The following is a 12,148-nucleotide window of genomic DNA, read 5'->3' as shown; positions in this document are numbered from 1 at the left end:
CATCTTGCACAAAAGATGTGTTCCTGAGAGGTAAGAGATTTATCAATGGATTCATCTTGCTAGTATTTGCCAAGAATTGAACCTTAATTTCAAATGTGGCCTTTCCTTACACTTTTCTTTAATAATCTATATGCCCTCCTACCTCCTGACATCAATGACTACTTTAGTACACTATACCCTTGTAAATCAAGAAAATTTACAGGACTTGTTTAAAGCTAAAAAAAAAAACTGTGTGTGATACAATGGTGGATACCTGTCATTATACATTTGCCAAAACCACAGAACATATAACACCGAGAGTAAACCCCAAGGTCAATTATAGACTCTGGGTGATACTGATGCATCAGTATAGCTTCATCAATTGTAACAAATGTGCCACTCTAACCTGACCACCACCTCAGTTAATGTACCCTGTTAAAGAGGTGAGTGTTTTGCTATTTCATTCATTCTTACAGTTGCCAATCACAAAAATCATTATTACCTGTGAAAATTGATCAGATGGAGTTTGCCCGTGAAAGATACACATGTAACCCTACGTGCAGACTGTTTTTGATTCTGACTTGTGTATGTTAGGCTATACCTATCTGTACCAATGCTTTTTATATAGGAGAACAAAGACAGGAAGCACAATGTTCTGAAGTCAAGTCACGGGACCATGGGGTTGATCAAGAAGGCTTCAAAAAGGGGCCATTTTAAACGGAGTTTGAAGGAGAAGGAAGGAGGGGGCACAGACTACGAGACGGATGCTTCCTAAGAATGGAACATAGAGGAGGAAGCAGGAGAGTGGAGTGTGAGGGAAGAAATCCAAGTGGGGACTGTCTACAGGGACAGAAGTGACTTAGCAGTCCCCAGGCTACCCAGCCCTTTCCCCCACCAGCCACTCCCCTGCGAGCAGCGACCCCAATGCCCTGTTCCTCTCATGCAGTGCCTTCTTCATGCCTCGTCCTAAAGGCATGGTCTAAGTAGGTTGAATACTTTTCAATTAAATTATAAGCTCCTTGAGGGCAGGGACTTGCTTGTCATTCCCCTGCTACCTGGTACGTAGTATGTACCCAACAGAGGTTGTCTGCATTAGTCAATCAGTGAATGAATGTATTTTCCTTGTTTCTGAGCAGAGAGTTACAAATACTTGATGCAGATTCCAGGGTGGAGGAGCGGTCCCCAACCTTTTTTGGCACTAGGGACTGGTTTCGGGGAAGACAACTTTTCCACGGGGGGGGGGGGGGGGGGGGGGCCTGGGGATCAAGCAATGGGGAGCAGCTGTAAATACAGGTGTAGCTTCCCTGGCTCGCCTGCCCATTGCTCACCACCTGCTGTGCAGTTCCTAACAAGCCACAGATCACTACCAGTCCGAGGCCCAGGGCTTGAGGACCACTGAGAAGAGGCTGAAAATCAGAAAACTACCCTCAGTAGGAAAAACAAAGACAAACACTGTGCAAAATGAGGAATGATAATCTGATGTGGAAAGAATCCTGTAAAATTTAGTCAGATACCAAAATGGATCTCACAATTTGTAAAAATTAAAATTCCTTAATCAGATTGGGTGCAATGGCTCATGCCTGTAATCCTGACACTTTGGGAGGCCAAGACGGGAGGATCACTTGAGGCCAGACGTTCAAGACCAGCCTGGGCAACATAGCAAGACCCTGTTTCTACAAAGAAGTTAAATATTAGCTGGCTATGGTAGTGCACACCTGTGTCCCAGCTACTTGGGACACTGAGGCAGGACTGCTTCAGTCCAGGAGTTCAAGGCTGCAGTGAGCTATGATCATACCACTGCATTCCAGCCTGGGGTGACAGAGTAAGACCCTGTCTTTAAAAAAATAAAAAATAAGATACTTAACCAGTTGAAACAACAGCCTTGTTTATGATAAGTACAACTCTGAAAAGCTGGGTGTGAGGAATGACAAGAGGAAAACAAAAATCAGTGCCCACCATTTATTTGGGCTGCGGGAAGCAGAAAGGACCACCTCTCTATCCTGTCTCTGTCTGCAATGTTGGATTTCACACTAACACTTGTTTGCCAGATTCTCCCCTTTCCTGATCTACTCCATTTTCATTTCTATAAATGTCAATTGTTTAATCTAGGCATCCATCCTTCTACCAGACTGCATTCTTCCATCAATTACATCTATCTTCCCACACTCCAATTCCTCTCCTTTTCCCCTTTCCCAAGTATAATTCAAAGAATCAAGAGGCTTTTGTAAGATCCGAAGAGGAGTTTTTCCTCTGGTTGGGGTTTAACATTTTCAGAGAGATTCTGCTGAATGCTCACGATTTCTGAAATGTTGTGCTGTGAGGTTTCCGAAGGCCAACCTCAATTTGATATTTGTGTGCATGCCAATAGATTCGATTGAAAACATTTTGCACATAATTAAGGGTTCTTGTCTTCAGGGTTCAGCTCTGCCCTTTAATATGCAGGGCACGTCATTGTTCATCTGGAAGAAAAATATACTCTTGGGCTAACTTAAAAGCTCATTTGACAAAATGTGAAGTCAAATAAGAAACTGTTAGCCTGATGACCATTTGCACGGCTTAAAAAACTCCCAGGCATTCACCAGGAAATGGAGAAATTATACTGGCAAGGTATATCTGGACACATGGGGGTGAAGAATTAACTAAAAGCCAATAGCAGAGATACCCAAAGACTATGATACATAAAATACAAAAAAAGAAATTTCCCCATAAATGTAATAACCTGACCAAGCGAGGGGGAAGTTAGGAAACTCCAAGCCCAGGCTTTGAGTGGAATGCACAAATCTGTGTGGTTATGGACAAGCAGTGCAGTTCTGTGACATCCGGGGTATGTTGGCCTGGGATGAGGAGAGAGAGGAGGCAACTGATAAACTCCAAAATTCTGGAATCAGTCTGGAATTAGTATGCACATTCTTTTGGGTTTTGCTGTTCCCACTGAAGTATGCTGACCTCTGGTACGCCAGCCCTTTGAGCTTCATGTCAAAGGACACATTCCTGAGACTATTTCCTTTTCTGCAAAGAGGACTCCTTGTTGTGAACGTCACATAGTAACAGGTGTCTGATATATATTTGCTCAATTAGTAAAATAAATGAATACTTAATAGAAATAACATACGTAAAGAACTGGCACACAATTAGTGGCTAACAAATGTTCACTACTTGGAACCTCCTCTTCCCCTCTCACTTGGAAGAAATCTTTTGTGTGCAATGTCCATGTGGTTTTTTTTGTTTGGCTTTTTCTTAATGTATCAAATGAACAAAGCAAATTTTTTCTAATTATAGAAGTAATACATGTTCACTGAAGAAAGGGAACAAAGGATATATATTTGTTGCTTGAGAAATGTATTTGTATGTAGCATATTTCATCAAAGATTTGGGGTTTATATCAGAATGTGAAAAGAATGCAAAGAGAAGAAAATAAAAATCACTCACAATTGCATCATCCTGAGATAGTCACCATGAATGTTTTTGATATATAATCCTGTAGGCATTTTTCTATATGATGCTCTGTAAATATTTTTTTTTACAAAAACAGGAAGCATACTATACATATTTTGCAAATTCTTCAGTAACTTTCCATATAAATACAGTCACATCATAATTTTTAAAGACATAGAATTCAATTGTATAGCTACACCATAATTTAATCTTACTGTTGTGCATTTATAATGTTCCCCTCATTTTGGCCATTATAAATAGAGCTGCATGATAAACATCATGGTACATACGTTTTTAAAAGATGTTCTTAATTAGGTAAATCATGATAAATTTCTAGAAGTAGAATTACTGGAGTTAAGGTATGCATATTTTAAGAGTCTCAATGTATGCATATATGTACACCAAACTGTTGTTCAGAAGACTTTATTAAATTATATTCTCATCAGCAATATGTACCTGTTGTTTTAATTTATACTGATTACTACTGTGGCTGAACATATTTTCATGTTGATTGGTTATTTATGTTTTTCTATCTGTGGTTTTTCCTGTTCATTTTTTTAAAACCCATTTCTACAGAGTCACTTTTTCTGCTTGAGCACACTCACAATAGTATACCTTTATGGTTGCCAATTTTTCTGCATTTTTTTCTTTTGATTTCACTTGTGGTAGGCACTGATAATAGAAGTTTTCATTTCTATGTGGTTAAATTCATCAATTTTTCCCTTTACGATTTCAATTTGGTATTTGTGTACTTTTAAACAAAAATTCTACATATTCTGAAATGTTTTAATTTTTATTTTTTTAATACTAATGTCTTAGATAGTTAACAAAAAAGAAACATTTAGCTTTATGATTTTAGTATATATAACTAGTACAGACCCACAAACATTTTTTAGGTCTTAAAACATGCTGCATTTGTAAACTAAGAACTGTATTTGAGTGTAGGTAGCACATTTCATTAAATGTTTGAAGTTTACATCAGAATGCTAATAACACAAAATTGAAAACTGGACATCAATGTTCTTTTGTCCCATGTTCCATGAAAAGTTTTATTCTCCTTTCACATACTATAAACATGGGTTCTTGAAAAAAATTCAAATAGAGAAAAATGAGGATAATAGAAAAAACATTACCATAATCCCAATACCTACGATAACCACCATTAATATTTTGATCATTTTTGTACCTTTATGCATATATTTGATACATTCATCTATACACACACATACATATACTTTGATATAAACAATTAACTGGCTCTATGATATATCTCTCTTAACCACTTTACTTTTTTCTCCCTAACCTTTTCATAGCCAATGTGGGCAGCCTGGCTGGTACGTATGATGGAAAAAGCAACAAGAGAAATGTTTTGTGTTTTAAAAATGTGAAATATTCCATATATTTCTCTGTACTTGCCTTTTCCTAAAATATATCATGTAGGTCTCTCCTACTCAACTGGTCCCACTCACTTATAATTATTTCAGAGAATGAATGCACGACAATGTATTTGGCTATTTTACTACTGAAGGTCATTCACTTTGCTTCCAATGTTTCTATGTGACACATACTAATACAATAAATGTATTTTTATATATGCCTTAATAACCAGCACTTTCACTTCTATGAGATAGATTATCAGGACTGATACTGTGATGTCAAAGGCTCTACATATTTTTTAGTATTTTTAATTTCATTAGCTATTTTCAGATGGCTTTCCAGAAAGATTATACAATGTTTGAGGCAGGTTTCTAATAAAATTGACCACGTAAAGGTTGACTCGGCACCTATAACTTCAGGAAAAAAATTAAACACTCATTGAACACATTTTAATTATTCTCCCCAAACTCCAATGATAAGGTTCTATGCTATTTTAATTACTCTCCTTGTTTCCCAATAACACTCTTACCTAATTATTAATATTATATAGGGAAAACACAGAAAAAATATATTATGCAAAATTTTCCACCATGAATTTCAAAATAAACATCTGAAAAATGTTGAGCACTATAATGACTTTCAAGCATGTTGAATACCTTATGATCAGCAACCAGTTTTTATGTCAGCCACCTAAACTACAGGCAGGAAAACCTACCTTCTTATAAAAGTCACAAGAGAAACCACAACCTTTGGAGGCCTCTTCCCCTAATTTGCTAATGAAAAGAACAGGTTTTTTTATGCGGCAGGAAGGCACTCATTTGAAGGCTGTTTTGTAAAATCATCAATCCAAGAAGATATAATCAAATCTTTAAGGAGAACCACACAACAGCTCTAAAATTCTGCTCAGAAGGCGATTCCAAACGCCCAGGCAAACACAGACGCTGTCAACATCTTGCAGTGGGCCCATCATGGAAAGCTTTCTGCAGCCTGCACAAACCCCAACTGTGGTTCCTCTAGAGTACTCCCCACACTATTTCCGGCACCTATGTTTTTTTTCTGCAGGCCCCATCTGAAACAGAGCTCTTCACTTGCATTTGATAAACTTTACTCCTTTGCTCCCCAAACACACATTTTCCTATTGCATTTCTAAGAAGTTTTTTAATAGTCCTACGCTGATAAGAAGAATATGTCAGTACAGTATCAGAATAACCCATATTTGCATCTCTGCAAGAAAGTGGCTCATTGGCTGATGCCATTCTATGGGGCATATGTAAAAAGGCCAGGTGGACACATGTACTACTTGCTTAGTAAAATTTACTTTTAAGTAAATACCCTGACAATATTAATAATTAGACTAAATGAAAGGAAAAGAAAAAATACTGATGGTTCCAACTCACAGACTATAACTTTGTAAAAATAACAGTGTGTTGACTGGCACAGAAATCCTTCATCCAATTCAGATATCTTCTACAATCACGGAAAACACCTATTTTACCAGGTAAATGTGGGTACGAGCAGTTTCGATACGATGCTTCAAAGAGCAAGATCTTGATCAGGTAGCAAGGAAATTAAAATAACTAGTGTTCAATTAGATTCCATTAACTAACCTTACATTAATTAAATTTCTCATATGGGAAAAAGCAAGCAACTAGCAAGTTTTTGACCTGTGTATTCAAACACAACACACTAGTCTCCAAATATTACACAGTTATTTCATAGAGTATCAAATTATAATTACAGTAGCAAACACCTTAAGATTCCACTTGAAGTCCCTTGGCTCTAAATGTGTTGTTTTCATTCGAAAGATTAAAGTGGGAAACTCATATCTATGTGGTTTTACTCATTTTTCAACAAACTGAGAATCACTTATAAAATCAATAGTCATTAAAATAAAAGTAACACCTAACAAATGAGATGTGTCTCCTGTCACATGCCATGAGATACACTTTCACACCAAAACATTAGTATGGAAGGTTATAAAATTGAAATTCTCTTAGAAAATAAATCCTTTGCCTCCATTTCTTAACAAGAAAATATGTGTCTTTGAGACAGTTTTCTCTAGAGACTCATACCTTGTAAAAAGAGCATTTGAAAAAAAGTTGGAACAGCAGTTTTAAAACATCTCCAAAAATTTTTAGAAGTCGATCATACTTTCATAATTGATACGACTCTTAGACATGGAAAATTCTGAAGTTTCCAGTGGACTTCTAAGTAATGTTTTCTTTCATTGGTCTTTAAAATTCTTGGCATTAAAATTTGAAAAGATTCTCTTAATGTTTCGTAGTAGGCCTTTCATCACAGACTACATCAACTAAAAAGACAATGGGTTGATTTCAAAGCAAAAGGAAGACTTTTCCTGGCTAATTAGCAAAAAGCTTTCCTTTTATGGTATGCTAGATGAACTAGATGCCTCTGATCATATTTAAATATGGTACAAAGTGAAAGCCCTTCATTGGCTAACAAGGTAGGCAGCTCCCAACTTACAACTGGGCTCTGTTTTAAAAGTGAATTTCTGTGCAAGCTAGCCCTCCCTTCCTCCCTGTCCCATCGCCCCCACCCCATGGGAGAACACAGTGAGGAGGCTGCCGTTTGTAAGCCAGGAAGAGAGCCCTCACCAGAACTCAACCACGCTGCTACCCTGATCTCTCACACTTTGAGCCTCCAGAACCATAAAAAAATTCTGTTGCCTAAGGGGGGGGGGGAGAAAGGAAGGAGAAAAGCGAATTTCTAAGCTCATTATTTCAAACTCAGAATGTATTTTCCTGAAAATTCAATGTTATAAATAGGGAAGCTGGTTTTCTAAACTCGTCCACAAAATGTTATGTGACCCACAATATACATGAAATACTATGCATGTGTATCAATGCAGAAAATACTAGAAAATAATTTCCTTTGCAATATACATTCTATCAGCAACATCAGACATTACACAAAACACTGAAGGAAATTACATAAGAAAACATTTACTTCTCTTGAAGCCTAGTACTTGATGCAAAACATGGGTTGGGCTATTTTGTAAAGAAAAAAAAAAGCCAAATGAGATAATTTAATAGCAAACGTTGGGGATGTTTCTTCATATCTTGCTTCTGTTAACTCAATTATCTGGTTTTTGTTGTTGTTGTTTTGAGACAGAGTCCCGCTTTGTTGCCCAGGCTAGAGTGAGTGCCGTGGCCTCAGCCTAGCTCACAGCAACCTCAAACTCCTGGCTCAAGCAATCCTGCTGCCTCAGCCTCCCGAATAACTGGGACTACAGGCATGCACCACCATGCCCGGCTAATTTTTTCTATATATATTAGTTGGCCAATTAATTTCTTTCTATTTATAGTAGAGACAGGCATCTCGCTCTTGTTCAGGCTGGCTTCGAACTCCTGACCTCGAGCAATCCGCCCACATCTGCCTCCCAGAGTGCTAGGTCAATTATCTGTTTTAATATGTTTCATTTTTTAAAAAACACTCCTGGTTTTAATTTTTCTGTTTCTAGCTGATAATAAAATACCATTATTATACGGAGAATTATTAGCTTAAATTTGTTGAGGAAAAGCATGTTTTTTAGCTAGAGAGAAAGATCCTTTGAATATGTCTTTGGAGTTTTCAAGAGCTCTTGGAGACTAACACCACTTTTACTTCAAAACATATGGCTCTGAAGTCCTTTGATAGGTAAGTGGCACAGCACTATCCATGCTTTTCCACAATAATCAGGGAGATTTTCCAGTACACAAAGAGAATAAATAAAAATGAAAATAGAAGAGGTTGAAGATCAAAAGGAAGGAAGGGTAGGTGTGTACGGCCATGTGCCATATAACAACATCTCGGTCAAGGACAGATCACAAATATGATGGTGGTCCCATAAGATTCTAGGTGTGGTAGGCAACACCATCCAGGTTTGTGTAAGCATACTCTATGGTATTTGCATACAACGAAATCGCCTAGTGACACATTTCTCAGGAAGTAGCCCTGTCATTAAGCAATACATGACTGTATGTGTAAGTGAAAGATAAAAACAAAAACAACCACCCTGTCTCTGACGTAAAAACTAAGCTATGAAAGGGAGAGAGAAAAGGAGCATTCTTCCCCTTTTAGCTCCCCTCCACTGGGAGAACAGAGCCACCCCTGTGGCACAAAGAAGCTGAAGTTGGGGACACGGATTTATAGCTGGTGTGGAGAGGCAGTACACAATGGAAAACACCAAGATACAGACGGTTTTCAACCTGCCAGGTTCCAGGTGTAGGCACTGGAGCAGTGGACCCTTGGAAGACTCAGCATACTCACCACTTTTTAAAATTTTACCAAATAATCTTTACTAGCAAAGCATATTAATGGATTTCAGAATACTAATCTGTGCATTTGTTTATTTGCAGAAGCACAGTGAAAATGAATGAATATGATCTGTTAGTTGACATGCAGACCACCAAAAGGGAGGCTGTGCCAGCCGCTAGAAGCAGGACACCTCATTTCTATGTCATGGGGCCTCTGCATGTATCTAGCCATAAATAACTGTCCCACCTTACAAAGACCTATAGCAGTGGTCCTCAAACTTTTTAAACAGGGAGGCAGTTCACTGTCCCTCAGACCGTTGGAGAGTGCGCACTGTGGGCCCGGGACGAGTCGGCTGCTAAGCAGGACAGGCAGCGGTGGTGGCAAAAACACCTGGAGGGCCGGATAAATGTGCTAGGCAGGCCCGCATGTGGCCCGAGGGCCATAGTTTGAGGACACCTGACCTATAGTGTTTCTTATTGCCCCCATTAAATGCAATCTTTTAATAGAGTAATCATAACACACAGAATTTACAACTCATGTCAACAACTAAAAGGTACGATTGCACACACACTCTTCAAGGTCTACCTGGCTGATGAATTTCTCCCAGCTGTAACCAGCTGTGCCCTCACTTCTGAGGGTGTTCACTGCAAAGTGCATGGGTTCATCTATTCATCTTCTCATTTAGCAATTATTTATTGCATATATACTGTGTGCCAAGATCTATTCTACAGGCTAAGTAGTGCAATTAATAATAGTTGCGATTTTTAAATTTTTTCTCATCCACATTTTTTGCATTTTCCATAATGAAAACACAATGTTTATATAATTTTACAACTAATTTATTAAGAATTCACTTTCATATTTCTCCACGGTATCTAAAACCAGTTCACTGCATACCATAGAAATCTTAAAAAAATATTGTTAACATATTACAACCAATTTATACTTTCCATTTAATCTTAAAATGCTTGTTTATCTCTTTCCACTAAAAATTCTTGCTCAAGACAGTAACATCATTCTGGCCTTTAATTTTTTTTAAAAAAATGGCGATATAGCTGTGACACTAGAAACTATCATTTGCTTGCAATTACAGTTATAGCTGCAATGAGCACAAAGTTCCTGGAATGAATTGGCTCAGAGTCAGAAGGAGCAGAGAAGTCATCCTACTGGCATCACCAGACTCAGAATCCAGTATCTAAGGTTATGCGAATGCCTTTCCCTCACTGAGTTCCCCAGGGACACTGCGATAAATATTAGTGTTTGCAGTCATTTGTTAGCAAAGAGCGGGGGAAAACATATGTTTACACATGTATTTTAATATCTACACACATATCTTTGAAATAAAATTATTTGTCTAAAATATTATAAAAATAGTTAATTCAACAAACAATTGAATGCCTCTTGCAAGACACCATTATAGAAAGAATACAGAGAAAGAGAGAAGAAAGACCTAGTGATCCTTAACTACTGGTCTCTTCTGGATGGATAGAGTACACCTGATTAATTTTTAATAAGAGCTGGTATTTACTGATTGCTTTCTCTGGTCAGTCACTACTCCAAGGGCTTTGCATAACCCCCCTCCCTGAATCCTCACGACCACACGATTAGGGCGTGCGGCTGGAAGGTGGCACCCCCAGTGCCCAGCACTGCTGGACATACAGCAATAAACAAACTGCCCGGTCCCACCAGCCACATGGAGCTTTGATGCTGTGCGGGTGATTTACAGGCATGATCAGAGAACACAGGATGCCTGGGTGCTAAAGGGGTACAACCAGGTTCTAAGGGGCACTTTTGAGGAAATGTCACTTATGTTAAGACTTGAAAAATAAGTTACTGAGAAGAGACAGTTCTCATGTTTAATTGCCTGAATTTCTAGATTTAGTTAGAATCTACACACACACACACACACACACACACACACACACACACACACACACACACAAATTGGTCATCCAGGACTCTCCTCCAAGAATGTTTTTCTAGCTAAATGAAAAGAAGTTGTTGTTCTTTCATGAAGTACGCAGGCCCACTGTCATTAAGAAACATTAAAAAAAAAAAGTTTGGATTAGCACCCACTGGGAGGAATAAATTATCAAAATAATGCTATAACAATTGTTGATGTGAAATAATTTCTTTTGGCGATCAATGTTTCAATGTAAGTCAAAACCATTATAAAAATATGCAGCTATATTTTACATAGACTCCCTAACAACAAAAACCATGCAAGGTATATCCCAACCTTCAGCAATGGTTCTTCCTTCAAAAAGACTGTTTGTAATCCTTATTCTGTTAAAGATAAGGCCAATCAACGACATGCAGTTATTGTTGAAAGAAAAAGAGGAGCTCAGCCACCTAACACATTTAACACCATTGCATCATGAATAATATATAGGCACCAGGGCCCTGGAAACAAAGCTCTCTGTGGCCGCCCCGACGGCTCTTAGGGAGGGGCGAGACTAAAACTCGTTCGAATCCAACACACCATCCTAGAACAGTGAACCAGTCTCACCTTCACATCTACTTCTAAAGAATTACGAAAAATGGATAGAGATTCCTTGTCCATGGTGATTTAACCTGAAGAACGTGCTCACTTCCATTTCTTACATATTGCATATTTCTTACTAATGCCAAGTTTTGAAAATAGAGCATGACTGCCCCAGGGGCACCCAAGATGTACAGGGACAAATCTGCGGGTCACCTACTATACATAAGGGGCGTGGGAATTGGGGAGGGGCTGGAGAAAACAGAAATGAACATTGCAGTCCGGAGGAGACAGAGGGAAAGATAAATTCCAGAAGGGCAGATTAAGAAGGGGCAGACAGACACGGCCGCCTAGACAACAAGACAGACAGGGAGATAAAGACCATCAGATACAAAAAGGGAAAGATGAGAGTCTGCTAACTCAAACATGAGTCATACCAACCTTGAGTTGGGATGCCCTTGTTCAAAACGTTGCCAAACTCAAACGACAGTAAATACCCAGCCCTGAACATCCAAAAAACGTAGCCTGGCAGGTTAATATGTTTCTCACCAAAAAGCAGCAATGTGAAGGCTTTCGAGAAAATGAGCGAAGCCTTCTAGTAGTAACACAGCCTCGATT

At 38.5% G+C, this 12,148-nt stretch overlaps 1 protein-coding gene across 2 annotated transcripts in view; it reads right to left on the bottom strand.

Moving 5' to 3' along the window:
• The window catches only part of PIP4K2A (phosphatidylinositol-5-phosphate 4-kinase type 2 alpha), a 168,208-nt gene that overhangs the window by 118,462 nt on the left and 37,598 nt on the right, over window positions 1-12,148 (bottom strand). The window contains exon 1 of one of the 2 annotated variants that reach the window (XM_075997657.1): window positions 482-834. The exons of the other annotated variant lie outside the window; for it this stretch is intronic. Within the exon in view, the coding sequence (XP_075853772.1) occupies window positions 482-526 (45 nt within the window). The 5' untranslated portion in view covers window positions 527-834. Of the gene's footprint in view, window positions 1-481; window positions 835-12,148 lie in introns of those variants that run through there. 2 annotated transcript variants of the gene reach the window in all.

This window comes from Microcebus murinus, chromosome 25, assembly GCF_040939455.1.
Source record: "Microcebus murinus isolate Inina chromosome 25, M.murinus_Inina_mat1.0, whole genome shotgun sequence".
NCBI lineage: Eukaryota > Metazoa > Chordata > Mammalia > Primates > Cheirogaleidae > Microcebus > Microcebus murinus.
Note: the sequence above shows the minus strand (reverse complement) of the source record. Positions and strands in the feature narration are given on the sequence as shown.